This window comes from Lepidochelys olivacea (genome assembly GCF_965140295.1).
Source record: "Lepidochelys olivacea isolate rLepOli2 genome assembly, chromosome: 1".
Lineage (NCBI taxonomy): Eukaryota > Metazoa > Chordata > Testudines > Cheloniidae > Lepidochelys > Lepidochelys olivacea.
The window spans coordinates 243,569,414-243,590,174 of NC_140411.1; the positions used below are offsets into that span (position 1 = coordinate 243,569,414).

Here is a 20,761-nt window from a genome sequence, read left to right on the forward strand (position 1 = left end):
CTATAACATGAAATATATGGCAGAATGCGGGTAAAACAGAACAGGAGACATACAGTTCTCCCCCAAGGAGAACAGCCACAAATTTAATTAACGCATTATTTTTTTAACGAGCATCATCAGCACGGAAGCATGTCCTCTGGAACGGTGGCAGAAGCATGAAGGGGCATATGAATGCTTAGCATATCTAGCATGTAAATACCTTGCAACGCCAGTTAAAAAAGTGCCATGCAAATGCCTGTTCTTACTTTCAGGTGATATTGTAAATAAGAAGCAAGGCAGCATTATCTCCCATAAATGTGAACAAACTTGTTTGTCTTAGTGATTGGCTGAACAAGAAGTAGGACTGAGTAGGCTTGTAGGCTTGAAAATGCAGAAAAACATCAAAAAAATTTAATAAATTTCAATTGGTATTCTATTGTTAAAAAGTGTGATGAATCGCGATTAAAAAAATTAATCACGATCAATTTTTTTGAGTTAATCGCATGAGTTAAATGTGATTAAATCGACAGCCTTAATATTTAAACATCAAAACATAACCCACAGATTTTAACCCCACATGGCATTGGTTATTGGCTTTTATATGTATATCCTGAAATATTCACTGAAAATACCTGATCTGTACCTCTGAAGGTCATAAAACCGTAGCTTAAGCAATATTTTGTTCAAGGTAAGGAAAAATAAATGACTGAAAATTAAAATTTTTGAAGTTCTAGAAAATTTGAATATACCAGAATATCTTCTGCTTGCCTAAAAATAAATTTAAAAACCCAGTTCTTACAAAACCAAAAAGTTTAAAAAAAATATGAACGGCAGAAGACAGGATTTTCCATTGTAGATCAGGACATTTGTTTTTCACTGGTCACTGATGGTGGCCATTACCCAATACTTCAGAACAGCAGCAACAATTTTAAGCCTCCAATGAGATACACCATTGTGCAATGCAATACTGTACAAGGGGATGATTCTGCCCTAAAATATGAGATTTGACACAATTTCCGGTACGTGACTCTCCTCAGTAAATCCACAGGTTGATTGTGTAATAAGTAATATATACATTTCTCTTCTACCACATCTTTTAGACATATCCCTTTTACATTTACCAGACATTCATCTGACATCATAATCTTACATTAATATTTCAGAATGTTGTACTGTGTAGATGCCATTATTGTTGTTTTCTTCTGGGTAGTGGAGGGTCTCACAATTTTAAGAAAAGTTTCCCCCATTTGAAATATTCTCAAAATACAGAGATACAAATGGTAAATAACAGTACTAAATGGGCTGCTGCATGTTCAATCATCTGTAGTTACACTACACTGTATTAGTTGAGCCTGGAGATAATATAAGCATGGATCTCTCACTACTGCACGTCAATATGTGAAAAGAGGGGAAACAATCTTATGGTTATCTGAAGATTTCCAAAAGTGTTTCTGGTTTAAACAGCAGCTGAAGTGTCAAAGATGGGCAGCATGTAGCACCTTAATACAAGAGGGTCTTTCTGCAGGACATATCTTTATGCTGAAGGTGAAGGGGAAAAAGGACCACATTCCAGAACTTTGTGGGCCATCATTTGGCCATATAAGCACACTTTCACCTCCCATGGTGTCACCCAAAGGAAAATAAGTTATGGAACTTCCATGGCATCCACAAAGAACTGTAAACTGACAAGACTCTGTTTTTTCCTCTATTTCTCTTCTCCACCTATTAAACTAGACAGAGCACACAAGGCAAACAAAAAAAGGGGGGGGCAGAAGAAGGAATTAGACTTTTGAATATAAATTCAATCTGTAGAAAAAGGCCACCATAGAGCAAAAGAACACTCTCAAAGACCATTGTGGAATATGAAATCCGACAACACAGGCTGCTCAAGATACCAAAAGAAACCCACTGACCCTTATCCGCTTGGCATTCAGGCAGAGTTCAAACCAGCCAGCTTGGCTGCTAATCCTATTTGACAGTATCAGATTTGGTTCCCATTAGCTGAATCCATTACAGGGCATCAGTCACGGTGAGTAAGTAGGGTGCTTATTGAATCCCTTGCCCCTTCTGCACAGCTCAGGCTGACAGAGATGTGAAGTAAAAAGAAAACGTGGACAAACTCCAAATGGGGAAAGAAATTAAATAAACAGAAAGTTAGATGCTTTAGGCTTTGTGTATCTCAGTCCAATTTCCTTAATTTCTTTCTCCTAACTGGAAACACTCGTCAAAGCCACAGCATCTATAGTATAACTCTCAAAGAAAACCCTTCACTGTTTTGTCTGATCTCTACTATATGGAACAGTGAGCCCTCCCCTGTTGGGAAAAAGCAACCCAGGTCTTTGAGTCAGCACTGCAGCCCTGGCTGTCTACTTCCTGAGTCGTCCTGCTCACTTCCACATCATTAAAACCACATTCCTAATTTCTTATCCATTAAGTAAGACTATTAGGGACACAAAATATATTGTGAATGAATACCAGTGTGATGCGTACCATACAAATACCATAGATAAAGTAGGTTTCAGAGTAGCAGCCATGTTAGTCTGTATCCGCAAAAAGAAAAAGAGTACTTGTGGCAACTGAGAGACTAACAAATTTATTTGAGCATAAGCTTTCGTGAGCTACAGCAGTGAGCCCTCCCAAACCCTCAGGAAGTCCCAGGGTCCCCACAAACCGAGTCCCCCAACCCACCCCAGTAAGCTGTAGCTCACAAAAGATTATGCTCAAATGAATTTGTTAGTCTCTAGGGTGCCACAAGTACTACTTTTCTTTTTATAAAGTAGTTATTTTTCCAAGTGGCTGAAGATTGTTTCTGAATCTCACAAGCCACAGTTTTTGCTACTTTTACTAGCTCCTAGTGTTCAGCCTGCATAAACAGATCAAATACGTTGTGTTTCAGAATCTTCTAATCCTCAGGTTAACAGCCTTCATTCACAAGCAATGCCACATGCCCCCTCAAATGGTTGGTATATATCAAATGAGACACCCCACTTAGTACTTCACTTCAGTGGATTTGTATAAGTGAAGGTTCCGCCTCAGAAGACCTTCCATCTTCTGACTGATTGACCCCTTTGAACTCTATATTGGCTTATGGTTTGGAGTAAATTGAACTCCTTGGTTTATTTTGTGTGAGGTCCCTGCTTAGAGAACCACAGAAAACACTTTCAGGAAAAATCCTCAAAGGCTCGCAGGACACACAGTCATCACCCTACCACTGTTCTTGGCAAAATGATCCACTTGTTTATTCACATCAGCTCAGTTTATGGATGGCATCCACCCAGACTGCCAAGAATTGAGGTCTGTGGCAGCCAGGTGATGCCAACTTCAACAAAGTCAGTGCAAGGCTTCTTCTGCACACACAGAAATGGCTGTGAAAGCTACCACCTGGGTTCTGCCACCCCTAGCCTGATTTCTGCACCTTATGCAGTATTACCTTAACGTAAGGTTAACCTGTTTATTTGCATATTAACAGACAGTCATGTCTTTAATTAAATACGAGTGCAGAGGTCCCCCAAGTGTGGGGCATACCCCTCTAGAGGGGTGTAGAGGGGCACAGGCCAACCCCCACTGGGGCAAGGAGGGCCACCCAGACCCTCCTTACCCCCAGTTCTACTCTGGTCCCACCCTCAGCCACATCCCTGGCCCAGTCCCCAACCTCAGCATGGCTCTGCTCCCAGCCCCACATCAGCCCTCAGCCTCGACCACTGGCCCTATTCCCAGCCCGGAGAAAAGGCTGGGGGCAAGGCTGGGAGCAGAGCCACAGTTAGCCGCAGGCCTGGCTGCCAGTCCCCACTGCAGCCTAGCTACAGCTCTGCTCCTGCCCCCAGCCTCGGCCCCTGGCTGCGGCACCATTCCTGGCCACAGAACCACCCCAAGCTTCAGCCCCAGCTTCAGCCCCCTTATTCCTGTCCACATCCCTCCCCTCCGGAGCTGCAGTACCACTCCTGGCCCCAGCTTTTTTTTTTTTTTTGGGGGGGGGGGGGGCAGCGCAGACGAGGTAAGTGGGGGCACAACCCTCAAAAGTTTGGGGACTGTTGCACTAATGGTATGGCATGCAAAGTACTAATGGAGAAATAGGGTGGTTGCTGGTTCTTATATAATTATGTGCTTTCCAACCTTTCTGCATTAATCATCTAGCTTCCAAGGGCACAGGAGTATCCCGGATAGGTCAGTTGCCAGTATTCACTTTCAAACTTCACATAGTCTCTTTCCCAGAAAGGCGCATAGCCAATACAACAGACTCCAAAATCCTCTCTTCAACAGGGTATCACCAACTTTTCCCAGACATTTGCACACACACAATTAGTCTGTTGAAGATTCATGCCTATCTTGTTATAAGTTTGTTTGTTCAATACAAACACCTGTGTTTTGGGGAAATTTTATACAGTGGCAGGATGCAGTGTTGTATATCTCACTACCTAGTATGGATAGTCATAGACAAAACAAGAACGAACTCTGATTCTGAAATTTCTTGTAGAAGAAGCTGGAACTAGAATACCCATAACTCCACCAATGCTTGTACGCCTGTGCATACGGTGTCTTCTGCTGGGAAAGAATATAAATGGAAAAAATGCAAGAGATGACATAACATTTATATGACTGTGAGGGGGAGTTTTGGTAAACTATATTTTCTGAGACTCTGTAGGTAGGTTAAAGGCTTGATCATGAGACTATTACCTGGTTATAAATTTTGGGGAAACTGATAAAAGTTTTCAAATGCATCAAAGTGACTTAAGAACATAAGTTACATTTTCAAAAGTGACATAGGCACTTCAGAGTCTAAGGCTATGTCTACACTGCGCACCTTACAACTGCGCGGCTGTGCCGCTGTAACTGCACCGTTGTAAGGTAAGCAGTGTAGCTGCACTTTGTCACCAGGAGAGAGATCTCCCAGCGACAAATTAAAATTACTTCCAACGAGGGGCAGTAGCTTCATTGGCAGGAGCGCAGCTCCCGCTGACAAAGCGCTATCTGCACCGGCGCTTTTCATCGTTAAAATTTGTGTCTCTCGGAGGAAGTGTACTTTTTTACATCCCTGAGCGACAAAAGTTTTAACAACGAAAGTGCCAGTGTAGACAAAGCCTAAGTGTCATTGAAGGTTAATGGGACTTAGCCCCCTAAATATTTAAGCACTATTGAAAATTTTATGCAATGTTAACTTTGTTGTATAGTAATGAGAAGTATCTCTTTGTGAAACTGGTACTTTGTAATCACATTTAAGAAACTATCTACAAGGTCTACACTAGAAATTAAGCCATATTTGATATGTGATATTAAATGACTCTCCCCTACCTGCCCTCACTTCCCCAAACCACGGTTGAATATAAGTTAGTGAGTCACTTGTGCAGATAACGCCAAACCCCTGATCAACACTCAATGCAGGAAGTGTGAACAGCTCCTAACAGTTTCTAACCAAACCCTATGACCTATCTATAATAGCAAAATTCTAAATTATCTTTCTTTACTGGTACAACTCCACTGGTGACAATGAAAAAGTTCTAGTGTACACAAGGCACCAACACTTACCATTGTAATGTCTAATGCTGCTTCAACAGAATTTGTTGCCACCAGTGGACCTATTAAAGTGCTGAATTACATGTCCAGCTTTTGTTCATGTAGATGCACCCTAACTGGTTCTAACAAGGGCTAACTATTCATTTTTCATTGCGTGTTGAACACAGTTTGGTCTTGTCTATGCCAGCAGTCAGAGTTCAAAGATGTTTGAGGGGTGTGTGAAGGGAAAAAGCAAGCTGTATTTGGCTTCTAGAGTCAAACACAATACTTCTATTCTGCTGTAGAAAAGGCCTGCTGAAGCATGAAACTGCTAAATGAAACTATATTTGAAAACTGTTATCAAAGCAATGTCTGGTTACTCTGTTTTAGCATCTTTCAAATAAATCATAATTAAACATACTTTTTGCTAGAGGTGCGATAAACTATTTCCCCGGCCAACATAGACCGAACTATGTTTGTCAACGAATTATGAACAGAACTGTAACGAGCAAGACTTGCTGCTTTATCGAAGATAAGCAATACTTATGAAACAATCATGCTGTACAGATAGGCTTGGCAGAATTCAACTTTTTTTTAATAATTTTATTGGATAATATCTATTTTATTTTAAACCTTTTTTTAGTTATTTAAATTTTCACAGTGGTAGGATATTATGGACGGGGTGTCAGGCAATAATTACTGAATGACAGTAGATATTGCGATTCAAAAAGCTAAAGCTTTACAACCATTAAAACATAATTTGTCAACATCACATGTCAAAATGTACAAACATCTTAAATCCAGCTCTTAAGCAGCATTCTTTTTACTTTGCCTATCTGTGAATTTCCTATTATTGACCAGGGTGGATAAAAATCAATGATTTAAAAAAAATGCATTTTATTGATTTAAATCAGATTTTTTTGATAAAATGCTTTTTGAGGAAAAAAACTTATCTAAAGATTTTAATTAAGAAACATTATAGCTCAAAGATATCTCATCATGGAATAGGGATTATAAATTCTAATGCTATAGTATGAGACAATATATTCATGGAATGTTTAAGAAACGATTTGTAAATGAGTTCCAATAGTTCATGGATTAGGGACCCTATCTTTTGGGGTTCCACAGGCTTCTGTATAGATTATTTAGGTTAATCTTTCTATCTACTCAATGGGACTCAGTGCTCAGCCTAGAAGATACCATCAAAGATGCTTAGCTTTGCAGTTCTCAAACTGTGGATTTGTGTCTCCAGAGTTAACATGATTGTTAACAGCAAAAATGTAGACGGAAGGAAGGAAGAGAAACGAAAGACAGAAAGACCTCAACCCTATTGTCCCTCTGCAAATTTGTGTACGCTGAGTCAATCCCTTACCTCTCTCTAAAAGAGCAAAGTTTCAAAAAGTTCAATGAATAGAAGTTTGTTGGGGACGGAACAGATCTGGACAAGGAGAAGAAGTCTGGAGAGAAATGTGAGAAGGGAGGGACAGGCAGTAGAAACAAAAGTGAAAACTGTTTGAGCAGCATATTCCAGAAGTCTTGGGGTCTTTCTGGGTGTAGCCTTCATTGATTTGAGATCTACCATACCATTCTCTCACTAGAAGGGAAAACCTATAATGGAAGCAGGCTGTAAAAGAGACCCAGTTTGGGAGTATTTTACTGAAGTTCCTCTACCTGTGGCTTAGACAGGCATGTGTGTAAAATGCAAACAGCGCAACAAAGAAATGCAAGGCCTGGTTGCCCAAATCAAACAACACCATGAGAAGTGCTCCTTCTCAGGAGAAAGCTGCGTTGAAGATGATGAAAGCAACATGTCTGAACATGCAAGATCTTCAGGTTGGTAAACTTTTTTATTTCAAAAAGAAAAGGAGTACTTGTGGCACCTTAGAGACTAACCAATTTATTAGAGCATAAGCTTTATGCTCTAATAAATTGGTTAGTCTCTAAGGTGCCACAAGTACTCCTTTTCTTTTTGCGAATACAGACTAACACGGCTGTTACTCTGAAACCTTTTTTATTTCAGACTTCTTTCTTAAGGACTACCTGTCTTCTTTCTGGACTACTCTTGAATTCTCATGTTTGAGCAAAAAATATAGTTGTTACTCTATGGTACTATCATTTTAGATGCAGTTGTGATAAAAAATAAACAGCTGAAATTATTTAAATCAAATCCACCCTGTTATTCACTGAAATATTTTTTCATCTGTGTGAACGTGTACAATGAAATTGATATTTACTGACAGTTACAGATAAACAAATTCTTCCAAACCTATATACAGATTACTACCTAGGGCTCGTAACCCGCCCCCACCATAGTTTGAAACAGATTCCAATATGCACAGAAACTGTGTTTTGGTGTAACAGTGTATTTACATAGTTTCAAAACACTGTTACAAGCCCCAACATGGACAAGACTTTAAAGACTCATATTTTCATTTAACACATTCAGTGTAAACAATACACTTCTTAGGGGCTGTATTAGTTTCTTTGCTGAATATGAATCTCCTCACTTGCCCTTTGGAATAGGTTCAGGTCACAGAATCATGCCAACTTGGATAGAATATACAAGTAATGCACAATATTTCAACATATTGAATTAACTTCCCTTTGAAGTTGAATACCTTGCAGCCCTGATCCAAACAAAAGGGCTCAGTAGGATAAAAGAACAACCTTATATTGATGGAACCTTTTAACTAAAGTAAATATTGATTTTTTCTTTATTTACAAAGATATTGTAAATTCATAGCACCATTTATAAAGGCTCATTTACAAATTGAGAAGTTAACCATAGTAGCCTCTCCACCCACTTGCCCTCAAGGTAAACTCCTCCAAAATAGGACACTGTAACTCTTAGTTCTAATAAGGCAGGTGCCAAGTTTAATCTCTCGGCCATCAAGCCTGAATCCTGCATCACCTCTGCACTCTGTTCTTATGGAAGAATAAAAGGCAGAGGCTCAGGGAGAAAGCCATTTCCACAAAAATGTTCATCTAAAAGTACCTTTAAACTACTTCTCCCTACGAAAGTTGGTTTTAATGGATCACCGGTTGCAGAGTGTGCCTTGCTAACATTTTATTTCTTCCACAATTCCTTCTAGTTTCCTACAGCTACCAAGTTATATTTCCTGATTGGTCACTGCAGTATTACCAGTTGGAGGCCAAAAGTATTTTACTCCCCAGCTACTAAAGGGTCACGAAATTCTCTCTCATTTCCTTTTGACCCATCATCTGCACTGGACATTCACTACCTCAAACTAAAAGCATAGCAGCCAAAGTTAACCAAAACTACTCCTAAAATGCTATCCAAATGATTGGCTTTTAAGATCAACAAAAGGTTCTGTTAAAGCCCACTCCACAGGATGTGACAGTAACTCTAACACAGGAAACCCCTCATAGGTCAATATTTTTAATCAACCTATGTTCGCTCTACTCTATAGTTTTATGCACAATAAAGCAAGCAAGCTTTCAGAAATGTAATAGAGTGTGTTCCAATAATGACCTAGATATTTTTTTAACACTGAAGAGTGTCAGACCTGGTAACTCTCCTCTAACCTTCCTCACATTACCAATTTCTCTTTTGGTGAATTCAGTGGTGGTGAAAGTTGCTGGGTTCATTGTCATGAGACTAAAGTCCTCTTTTTATCTAGAGAACAAGTATATCTCAGGTGATCACCTGTTCATGACTACTGAATCCTCGGTGACTCTGTGAAGAATGTCTACAAATGTGCAAATTAGCGACAAATGTGGTTGTTGGAAAGGGAACAACTGTCCCTAGAAGTATGGAAGAAGACGGTTTATAGAAACACTAATGGGTAATTCTTTGATTTTCACTTCAATGTCCTTCTTACATGGATACTGGGAAACAACCTGAGAATCATCATCATCTCTTTATGTAGGCCAAACAGCTATCAGATTGTAACAACTTCCACTCAAGAACACCTTGGAGTGGGTTTGAACTAGAGGCCTAGAGACAAAAGTTTTTATATAGCATCCTCAAATCCTAATGTTGCTAAAGTTTCTGGCACCGCAGAGCTGAATCTATAATCTCTCTGAATCTCCTGAGAAAAGGAAGGTGCTCACTGCTTAGAGAAACAGCCAAATCTGTTCTTGCATTGCACACTGATGTTATATGAGACAGTGCCTTGGAGAATACTAGTACAAGAAAGTTATTTCCAAGCATTAAATGATTAATATTACAGGTGAGATAATTTAATGTTATCATTCCCCAAATCAAAAGACAAAAGCTTTAATATTACTGCTGTTACAAGCCCCAACTAAATTAAGACACAAATATTCTCCCTAATCAGCGTGGATAAAAATAATTTAGAAAATTATTTAAAAAATATTATTTCTTAAATTTAAATTAAATACATTTTATTTTTAAAATACATCTGTTTAATATTAAATTTGAAATTATGACAACATATGTTAAGGCCTAGACTTACTGTAAATTTATTTAGATCAATTTAGAAAAAATATGCTGCATAAAGGAGCCCTCCTCAAATTTTAATGAGTTCAGGGTTCTGCTTTTTTATTTTTATACTGAATCAACGGAAAACATCTTTAATTTGAGGTCAACTCAAGCTTTATAAATGACACAAAGTCATGTACTGCATTAAGTAAGAATCTATATTATTTTCATTCTTTACTACACAACGCATGTTGATATTCACATTTTTCCAAATATAAGTACTTCAAGGTTTTTTTGCTTAAAAAAAAAAAGGCTTTTGCCTTTATTACTGTTGGTTTCAGTTTAGCTAGCAGAGATAATATTTTCTTTGTTTGGACTAGTTCATTCAAAACTGAGAAAGCAATTGGGAGTTGAAAAAGTAGAAGAGTTTATTTTCCTCTTCCAATCTGTGAATAAAAAACAGGTGGGAGAGGATGAGAACTATTAATTCTAAAAGCTTGAAGGACATGGGACCAATTTTTAAAAAGTTTAGCACTGTTTAGCACTTAACTCCTATTGATTTCAATGGGAGTAAGACAGCTAACCTAATTCACCACTTTTGAAAATCCCACTAAGCATCTATCTGCATTTTTAGACAACTAAATATCTTTGAAAATCTGGCCCAGGGTTACGAGACACAACGGTCAATTCCCTAACTATAGTTAATAGTTCCTTCTTTTAATATATTAGTTGCTTTTTGAATGCAAACTATGTTTTTATAGCATGTTTTGTTTTCCTTACGCATTCAGCACATTTAAAGTCATTTTATTTAAATTAAAACAAATTGAAAATGCTAGCTTTGTGCATTGTTAGCTGAGATCCAATTTCTATCCAAATGCAGCCTGACAGAAATCCCAAGTAAAAAATCATCATCTAGTAAATAAGAAATGAGTCATTCAACATTTTCTAACACAATACAAATGTAAAAATTAAGAATCTGAAAAAAAAATTACGTTGAGCTACATAATTGCTTAAATAAATATGTATACATATAGTGTATCACCGAGGATAGCAAAAAAAAGTACCAAATTTAGTGTAAAGACTATATTTAGTTGCATATTGGCAGCATTTAATGGTTATACCAACCAATGAGAATTAATTTTTTTTCTGGTAGGGGGTGGCGGAGATAACTAAAAAGTACACATGTTAAGCAAGATTAAAATCAATTATTTAAATCAAGGTTTCTTGCTTGCTAATTTAAATGGCAACTCCAATTAGTGATTTATATCAATTTGATTTGTATCAATCCACCATGTTCCTATCATATAGGAAAGTTGTGATTCTGCAGCTTCAATCTCTCACAAAAGCTATTACAGAGTACCCACAAATATCCACTGTAAAAATACTTTTCCTCTGTGTGTGTCAATCATAGCCATAATCATTTACCAGATACAGCTAATAAAAACATCCCTAATCAAGAAAAAAATAAAACGCACATATAACTCATTTCATAGTCTGTGATACAGAATGTTTGTATCATCATTATCCTACAACTCTTTCACACACACCTGCCCCCACTTTGAACACAAGCCACTCTTTGCCTATTACTGATTTTTTCTGTCATGCATGTCAGAAAAACCTTTTCTGATACAATGGCGCCCTCTTTTGGATCTTTCCCATCACTGTATTTATCCAAGTTACTCAACTGAAATGCTACAGTGTCACAGCAATTTATGCCTGTTCTTGAAGGATTTCCAGAAGTAGCAGTTTAATTCCAGTGTTCATTAAACTTTAGAAGTGCAGATGTACACTTTTCCCCTATATAAAACAAGAGTTTAAAGAAGATTTGTCATCAAACCCAGAAGCTCCTAAATTTAAGAAAAAACTATTTTCAGAATATGTGGTTTGTTCTCTGAAGCATGGCATGCATGTCTCAGATGTAAGCAAAAGCTTACGTGCAAGAGTTCCACTAAGTGCTGATGGTGGTAATGAAACCACAAAGGCAGCCACCAGAATGCTCTCAGTTCCTCCACCTTCTCTTTTTAGCTATATGATCAGCCATTGCAAACCCCCTCCCCTTTCCCTCAGCCCAGCCATAGCAGATTCCAAGATAGCTGTATCTAAGAACGGATTGCTAATTGCACATTAGTACAGCATGTATATACATGCATATGTACACACACTTGTCATTCTTCTAGAATTCCTTCCCTACAGAATCCCAAATTTCTAATAGGTGAAATGATTTGTTCAGTACAAGCAACACTGAACACAGCCACTAATATGGGACATTCTGGAATGCAGCAAAAATGTCCCAGAGGCGAGAAGGGTTGCAATGCCCTGCAGTTCCGAGGCAGGAAACAATCAAGAAAGAAAACACACAACCCTCTCTGGATTTCCTCCCCACCTCCAAAGTCCCAAATAGTCCACATATATAGAAGTGTCCATTTCACCTCTGTCTGCAGGATGGCAGCTCTCTGTTCTTTAGCTGTAAGGGATTCTTTCAGCACCTCGATATGCTGCTTGCTGTCAGAGAACTGGTTTGTGAGGGTCTCCAGTTTTGTCTGCAAGGCCAGCAGCTCAGTGTCTTTGCGTGACAGCTCCTGTTTCACCTGACCAATCTGAAGAAGGAAACGAACATGGGGAAGAGGAAAAAGAAGAGAGGATCGATAGTTACCAATCTATACCTTTAACACAGCAATAAAAAATGATCATTCATAAAACTACCAAAGAAGAAAATGATATTCTAAAGAACAAGTCTTTCGCTGTCTGTAAGCCTAGCAGAAAGGTCTCCACAGAACATCAGGGGAAAAAGGGGGAAGTAAATCCCATTCAGTTAGTAAAAGGTATGCATTTAAATAGAGTGAAACCCATATTCAGCTATCCTATAATGGACAATCCAAAATCAACTGTTTACCAGGGGTAGTCTTTTAATGAAGATGCAACACAACTGTACTGGATGTGTACATTGCTCAGGTAGTAACAGTGCATTGTAAACACCTAAAGAGATTAGATATGTTTGGGTATACCTCTGAGTGATCTCTTTGATGGGTGTTTGCCTTTTGTCACTTGAACTAGTTTCTTCTGCCACCCTTTCAGCGCACCAATCCAAACCCATCTCCAGAGAGAATGTCAGTGAAACATACCTTTCATTTTTACATTTGGTAAAACTAGCATTTCACCCTTCCTGACATGAGAAACATCCCTTTATTTGGGAATCTTTCTTAAAGTGAGTCTGAGTCTAGTGTAAACTATTAACACTAAAATTACAGCAAATCATACTAAAAAAGCTGCTTTTGGAATTGCTATGCAATGAAAATCTCTATGCAGATTTAGAGTTCACTGAAGACAGTGGCAAAATTCCCATGGTTTCAAGAGACAGAGAATCTCAATGAATAATGAGTGAAAAATTTCATCTGCACAGTAGTGGGATAAGATTAAAAACCTCAGACTAAAAACAACCATCACCCAGGACACCTTTGGAACCAAACCTGAAGTCAAGAATACATGCTTAAAGAGAGGGATTGGTTGAGGCTACAAACTGACATAAATCAGGCTTATAATTGGAAATTTCTGGTTTTGCCTCCTCCCCTAAAAAAGGGCAATTTAATTTAGGCCTAACATTTTGATCAAAGGAGGAGGAACAGGTCTTTATAAAGCCAAACATGAACAATTTACAAACAAACAACTTCCCCAGCAGTGCTGGAAACCCAAGCCCAACAGCATGCTAAATTCATGCAAACCAGAAAATGAAGCAGATTATAAACTAAAATGAAACTGACCAGTCCAATTTTGTTTTCCAAACTGAGTGAAATACACATGAAAAAAGCATAAATCTTATTTTTTTAAAAGAATGAACTATATTTTAAAAAATGTCAATTTTAATAATCTGAGGTGTTAATGGCAATACAGATGTCTTAAAAATAATATTTTGAGTCCTTAGATGAAAGTAAGGAAATGGACAAGTTTCCTTATATCTTGACAATACCCTGTTGATAAATGGATATTTTAAAAATTCTCTTTCTTGGATGCTACTGCAGTTTTTCTAACACATCACCTCAGACCTGTGTGTCCTGGAGTAAAATGGTGTGTAGGGGAGATGACTGTAGGTGTGTAGAAACTGGGGACAGGTTAAAATTTCTTTCTCCATTTTTTAAAGGAGAAACTGGAGAGAAGTTAAAGAGAATTTCATTTAGAGGACTATTAAATGGTAAGTCATTAACTTCTGACTTTAATGTTCATCTTACACTAGATGCTAGACACATTAGTTCTTTTTACTGATAGAAAATACTTCAATAAAAAGATTCCTCATTCCATTTAGCAGAGAGGCACCTAAGTGTGAATTGTAGCAGTTTCTGCAGTCAGCCTCTCAAACTTTTGTTCCTATATAACAACCAAAACCAAATGCATTAATTACCTTGGGTACAGCATAAGAAATGGAAAGGAATTACAGAATTTCAGGCTAGTTCAGTTTTCTTACTGTCTCTCAACCAAAAAAACCTTGTAAGCTTCAGATGGCACTACATTCTCCAATTCAGAGGCAACACAAATTAGAGTAAAATCACTGGTCAGTTTTGCTTTTGAAAAAAGACAATTTACTTTGGCTCCACCTGAAGAAGAGGGAATTTAGACCGTCTTAGCCCAGATATTTTAATTTGATGACGTTTTACCTGCATACAGATAATACGCAATATTAATAGTCTCAGGAAATGTCATAAATTCATTGTCCCCAGATCCAAAATTTCAGAGCCTTGAGCCCCCTGAGCTATCATGCTCAAGCTCTTTAGGAAGGAATGTACTGCATACCAATCAAAGCTGCACAGGAAATGAAGGCAGCCTGAAGTGTTCACATCTCTCTGCTCTTGAACACACACTGATCACCCAGAGCATTCACAGTACTTTACAGTAAGGAAAAACATATACTGCAGAAATGATATAGGGCCAGATTTCAAAAGAGAACAGATCTCATTTAGGCAACTACATCAAGGATATATTTTCAAAAGTGTTCAGCACCAACAGCTCCCACTGTTACATCTTTGGAGAGATATTCGAAGGAGCTCAGCACATGCTGTAGAAAAAACTATGCACTCATTTTGGTGCCTAAATAAAACTGCAGCTCTTCTGAAAAATCTAACTGCAATTTTGGGTGCTGAGCACTTTTGAAAATCTGCCCCAATATGACAGAACAAATAACCATCAAGTTGAATCATACTACTTAAGACAACAAATAAGGTATTCAGAGTGCGTTTTGAACAGTGATGCTACAGATGCCAAGCTGATGTGAACAAGAGGCAGATACAGAGCAGAGCAAACTGGTTAGTTCTACTGTCATGTAAATTAGCAGAGTGTAAAAGAAGAAAAGAGTAAGCTACCAGAAAGCCACAGACCTAGCAAAGACCCAGTGAATGGCCACTGCACACAAAGAGATGAATCTTACGGCAGAGACCTCAGCCTGGAGACCAGCCACTCTTTTTTTCAGCTCCTCCCCTTGAACCTCTTTGGCACTTAGTTCTTCCTTCAGTTGCTCTACCTGCCACGACATTGTTATTCTTTTCAATGTTTATCATTTGTTGTCTTCTAGTTGACCTATTTCAGCCATCATAGTGACGAAACGTGACAAAGAACTACACAGCAAGATCATGACTGATCACTCATTCCCTCATCCTTGCTGTCATGATCAGAGGAGTTTAAAGTTCCTCTATTTTCACAGGTCCCCAGGCAAGAGTTTCATCACCATACTTATAAAAATTAACACTACAAACATGGTTACAGTTGGTTTATACATTTCAGATCTAGGGCATATTACCCAACCATTTTGAAACTGGGAGCAAGTAGAAAATTAAAACAGAAATAGTGAGAGAAAAATCATTTACTTCAAAGGTGTAAACTGGACTAATATGCCAGGAAGCAGCTGTTGATGTTAACACAAACACATCATTAAAAGGACAACTATATACATTTATTAAGCAAGACAAGACAGAGGGATAGGAGAAGACAACAGGATTGTGGCTGGTCATAAGCCACAAGGGGGATAAGGCTGTTAAATCAACAAGGGGTAGGGAGGAAGTTGTCAGCAGGAGAGAAGAGCGTGTGATGTATGGAAGAGATCCAGAAATTTATCACAAGCAAATAGGTTCATCAAGTCTGTAAATGGGGAGGATGATGTGATGTGAGTTTCTAACACAGTGAAGGGGAAATAACTGGATATGGTAAGGTAGTACGAAAGCTTGGTAATTCAAATGGCCTTTGCATATGCCTAAAATGCCCCCCCCCCTCATTTGCTAGTGGTAACTCAACAGGATAAAAAGCGCTATTTAAAAAACAGAGGCGTTTTCCCTGGGGTGAGTCAATGTACTGGAGTGGTGGAGGCACTAACAAGTCTTATTACCACATATATTTCTGCTTTAGGGTATTTTAATCTTGTGTTTAACTTTCTCCAACAGGTTAGAACTATATTGTTTAAACAAATCATTTCACTGAAGGACAAATACAGTGGTGAGCACTCCACAATATCCAGTAGAAACAAAATAGGAAGTGACCTTAAACTCTACAGTTCAGCAAGCAGTGTTGATACCAAGCTCTGTGCCAAAGTACCTGTGTTTCTCAGTGCCATCTTGCCTTGCAGCACAAACATTCTCATAAGTTTGAAAAAATCTTGGCACCACTACTGAAGTAGAATCTGTTCATTTTATGATAACACTACTGGAAGGACAGTGCAATAGAAACCCCTTCACTACAGTTCATGCTCACCCCAGACTTGAAACAACACTAAATCTCTTGGTCATGTCACAGTGATCCAACAGGTCAAATGGGAAGAAATATTTTTCTCCCTCCATAAAGTATTTTTAAAAGGCTGCTAAACTAAGAGCATGTCTACACGAACACTTACTGCACGGCAAGCTGGGGTGTCAATCTACAGCTCTCCAACATACCACACACTAACTGTCCATATGACCTTGCTGATGCCCACTAGGGAACTTTTAGTGTGCATCAGCAGAGTTCACACACACAGTTAGTAAGCGGCATGTTAGAGAATTGTAGCTCTACAACCCAGCTTGCCATGCAGTAAGTGTTTAGGTTAATTAAGGGCATGTCTACACAAACTATAAGAAGAACTAGATAAGAACTAGAAAAGAACCAAAGATATTGACAAATCTCACTTAAGTCAATGGAAGCTGTGAGTGTATATCTAAAGACAGAATCTGGCCCACAGTTCTATAGTTTTCCTTAAACATTCCATTTTCCTTTGTTAAATATTCTAAGGCTAGTCCAGTCATTTCAGAGTAGAATGCAGATGCCTCCTCTCTCCTATCTCCCAATGCTCGCAGTACAGGGCAGGTCCCAAATCTATCCCTTGATTCGATGACATGAGTAGGAGTACTTCTCCCACCTGTTCCCCAAGACTCAGAATTCATTATGCTACTATCATTGCTCTCTAATTACCTTGTTTTTCATGAATTTGGAATGACTACGGTACACCTCCATTTGCTTCATTTCCTCCTCACGCTCTTCTGTGCTTAGAGCTCCATTTGACTTCAGCATCTGAATCTCCTCTTCCAAGTCACGGAGGCCACGTTCCATGGAGGAGATTTTTGAGTCCTGAAAAGAGTAAGAAGAGAGGGAAACCAACATGCAGTTAAACGTCTCATTAACACACTGTAAGAGGAACAATGTATATGAGTGCACCAGTGTTGTAACTGCCCCTTAATAAACATTCCCTGAGTAATTACTCTGCACCTGTTTAAACATCATCTCTGAGCAACTAAGATGGACTACCTGAGAGGGCACTTTTCTCCAGTTCTCTCCATTCTGCAAGCAAAGGAGTGTAAGCCTGTGAACTAGGCTGTTGCTATGGGTGGCATTTGAAGTGAACACTAAGTAAGAGACTGTGAAACAGTCACTTTGCAGTCCTGAGGTTATATATACACCAGAGAAATTATTATGGTGACAGTAATACAAATAATGATGGCACAGTATTAGTACAAACAGCAGTTTCACAGTGACCCTAAGCCATGGATGTGCCACAAGTATGGGAAAAGAGAGCTTGTGAAACAAGTTCGTCTCAGCTTCTACTGATGTGGTCTACGTGACAAATGAGAAACACAATAAACATCATAAAGCACGGAATGGATGCACTGATATCAATCTATTCCTGAGTGGATGAACATATAGTGATGCTAAATTAGTCCAAGCCTCACACATACTTTTTCAAATATTTCTACACAGTTAAAAAAATACATACATGTTACAAGTAAACAATCCAATCTGTTGTCTTTTTCATGCTGTAACAGAATAAATATAGGTCTTCCAATCTACTTGATTTATTGTTGATTGTTTATTGTCTCAGGTGTTAGACATAACAGGAAGAAATGGTTAACCTATTCTGTAACTGTTGTTCTTCAATATATGTTGCATATGTCCATTCCATTTCATGTGTGTGCATGCCCAGTGCACAACTGTCAGAGATTTTTCCCTCAGCGGTACCTGTCAGGGTGGGCGCATGTGCCCTCTGCTACTGCATGATGGTATAAAGGACAGAGCTGCGCCCAATCTCCCTCAGTTCCTTCTTACCAGACAGACTCCAGTAGAGAGAGGAAGGAGAGTGGATTGTGGAATGGATACATGCAACACGTCTCAGAGAACATGATAGTAACTGTTTCTTCTTTGAGTGATTGCACACGTATATTCCACTTCAGGTGATTCACACAAGCAATTCATACAAGCAGGTCAATCTGGAGGGGAGGATCAGAGTCTACCTGAATAAAGACTGAAGGTCGACACAACAAACTTGGCTTCATCTCTAGATTGCTGAGAAACATCATAAGAGGAGGCAAAGGTATGCAAGTTTGCCAAAGTCCAGAACAGGCACTTGGGGAAGAAGGGCATTTGCAACCTCTAGAGCCTTTGATGAATGTGCTAACACTCTCTTTGGAGGGTTTACATTGGCCAAGTCATAGCACAAATGTATACAAGAGGATATCCAGGATGAGTTTCTTTGAGAAAAGTCGGGACCTGCCCTTCATCCAGTTTGCAACTGCCACAAACAACTGTGAAGATGATTGGAATGATTAGGCCTGTCCAGGTAAAACACCAACACTATCCTAGTCTCCTCCTGACATCTAACATGTGAAGACTCTCCTCATCCTTATGAATATGAGGTTTAGAGGAAAAAGCTGGTAAACAGATAGCTTGATTAATATGGAACCGAGACACCACTTTGGTGAGGAACTTTAGATGAGGGCACAGGTACAGCTTGTCCTTTTAGAAAACAGCATAAGGAGATTCAGACACTAGAGTTTGTAATTCATCCACTCTCCTGGCTGATATAATTGACAAAAAAAAGGCTACCTTCATTAAGAGAGGGAGTAATGAACAGGCAGCCAGCAGGTCAAACAGAGAACTCATTAGCTTCATTAACAGCAGATTTAAGTGACATGGATCCTCTACTTGGGGATATAATCAGTTTACAGCCTTTAGAAATCTGATTGTCACAGGATCTGAGAAAAGTAAGCAGCTGCTTCTTCAGCATTCCTCTCAGGTCAGCTTGACCTCGGCCTAAAGCTTCAACTACTTTAATCACTTATGCTAAGTTAGTAACTTATGCTAAGTTATAAGAACAAACTTATTGAACATTTATATGAAATAGCATATAAGCACTTTTTTTTAATAACAAGTATGGCACAGGTTTTTGGGGGCGGGAGGGGGAGGGGCAGGATTGTTAGGTATTTGGGAAGCCTCACCCATGCAGACCTGGCTGATCCCAAACCTCTCCCATTCAGTCAGGCACATCTGCCCCTGTCCCCGCACCCCACAACCTGATGAGTCCCTGCAGCCTCCTCTTCCCTCCCCATGTGGCCATGCACCCCCACTCCCATTCAGACCCTGGCTCAACCCTGTCATCCCACTAGCTTCTGAGCCCACGCCCCAGTCCGTCCCCCTCACTAGCCATTCCAGACCTCAGTCTGTGACCACCCCCAGCAGCCCCATGTGCCATATTCTGTCCTAAACTGGCTCCATGGACTAGGTGCTGTGATGAACTTCTACTTCTGGGGGAAATATGTGCCACTGCATACACACAGAAAATCCTTCCCCCCCCACCGAAAATACAATCTGCCCCAGAAGTGCTGCAGTTCTACCTTTTACCCATCAGAGGCTACTGTGGCACCAGAACAGCCTGCTGCATTCCTGCTGTTGGCTATTCTGGCACCACAGTGGCCTCTGATGGGCAAAAGACAGAACTGCAGCACTTCTGGGGCAGATTGTATTTTCTGAATAAAAAAATAAAATTATTTGGGACACATGAATTCTGTGCATGCGCAGCGGTGCAGAAATCCCCAGGAGTAATACTGGATCAGCTCAACAGGCCATCTAGCCCACTATCTTCTCTTCTGACAGTGGCCAGTGCCAGATGCTTCAGAGGGAATGAACAGAACAGGGCAATTGTTGAGTGATTCATCCCATCATCCAGTCCCAGCTTCTGGGAGTCAGAGATTTAGGGACACCAAGAACATGGGGTTCCGTCACTGAGCATCTTCGCTAATAGCCATTGATGGACCTATCCTTTACTAACTTATCTAATTCTTTTTTGAGCCCAGATATATCACTCGTCTTCACAAATCTCCTGGCAACGAATTCCACAGGTTAACTGAGCATTGTGAGAAGAAGTTCTTCCTTATGTTTGTTTTAAACCTGCTGCCTATTAATTTCACTGGGTGGCGTCTTGTGTTCTTGCATTATATAAAGGCTTAAATAACAAACACTTTCCCACACCATTCATGATTTTATAAATCTCTATCATATCCCCCCTTAGTCATCTCTCTTCCAAGCTGGACAGTCCCAGTCTTTTTAATCTCTCCTCATATGGAAGGTGTTTCATACCCCTAATCATTTCTGTTGCCCTTCTCTGTACAT

General features: G+C 39.3%; 1 protein-coding gene across 6 annotated transcripts in view; it reads right to left on the minus strand.

Annotated features, from left to right (window-relative positions):
* ERC1 (ELKS/RAB6-interacting/CAST family member 1) overlaps nucleotides 1–20,761 on the minus strand; it is a 546,576-nt gene that overhangs the window by 376,022 nt on the left and 149,793 nt on the right. For 3 of the 6 annotated variants that reach the window (XM_084634612.1, XM_084634610.1, XM_084634614.1), the window contains exons 5-7: nucleotides 17,294–17,449; nucleotides 15,297–15,380; nucleotides 12,304–12,471 (exon numbers count right to left, since the gene is read on the minus strand). In XM_084634612.1, coding sequence (XP_084490738.1) covers nucleotides 12,304–12,471; nucleotides 15,297–15,380; nucleotides 17,294–17,449 — 408 coding nt within the window. The remainder of the gene's footprint in view (nucleotides 1–12,303; nucleotides 12,472–15,296; nucleotides 15,381–17,293; nucleotides 17,450–20,761) is intronic. The other 3 variants (XM_084634613.1, XM_084634611.1, XM_084634615.1) reach the window with 1 other exon arrangement.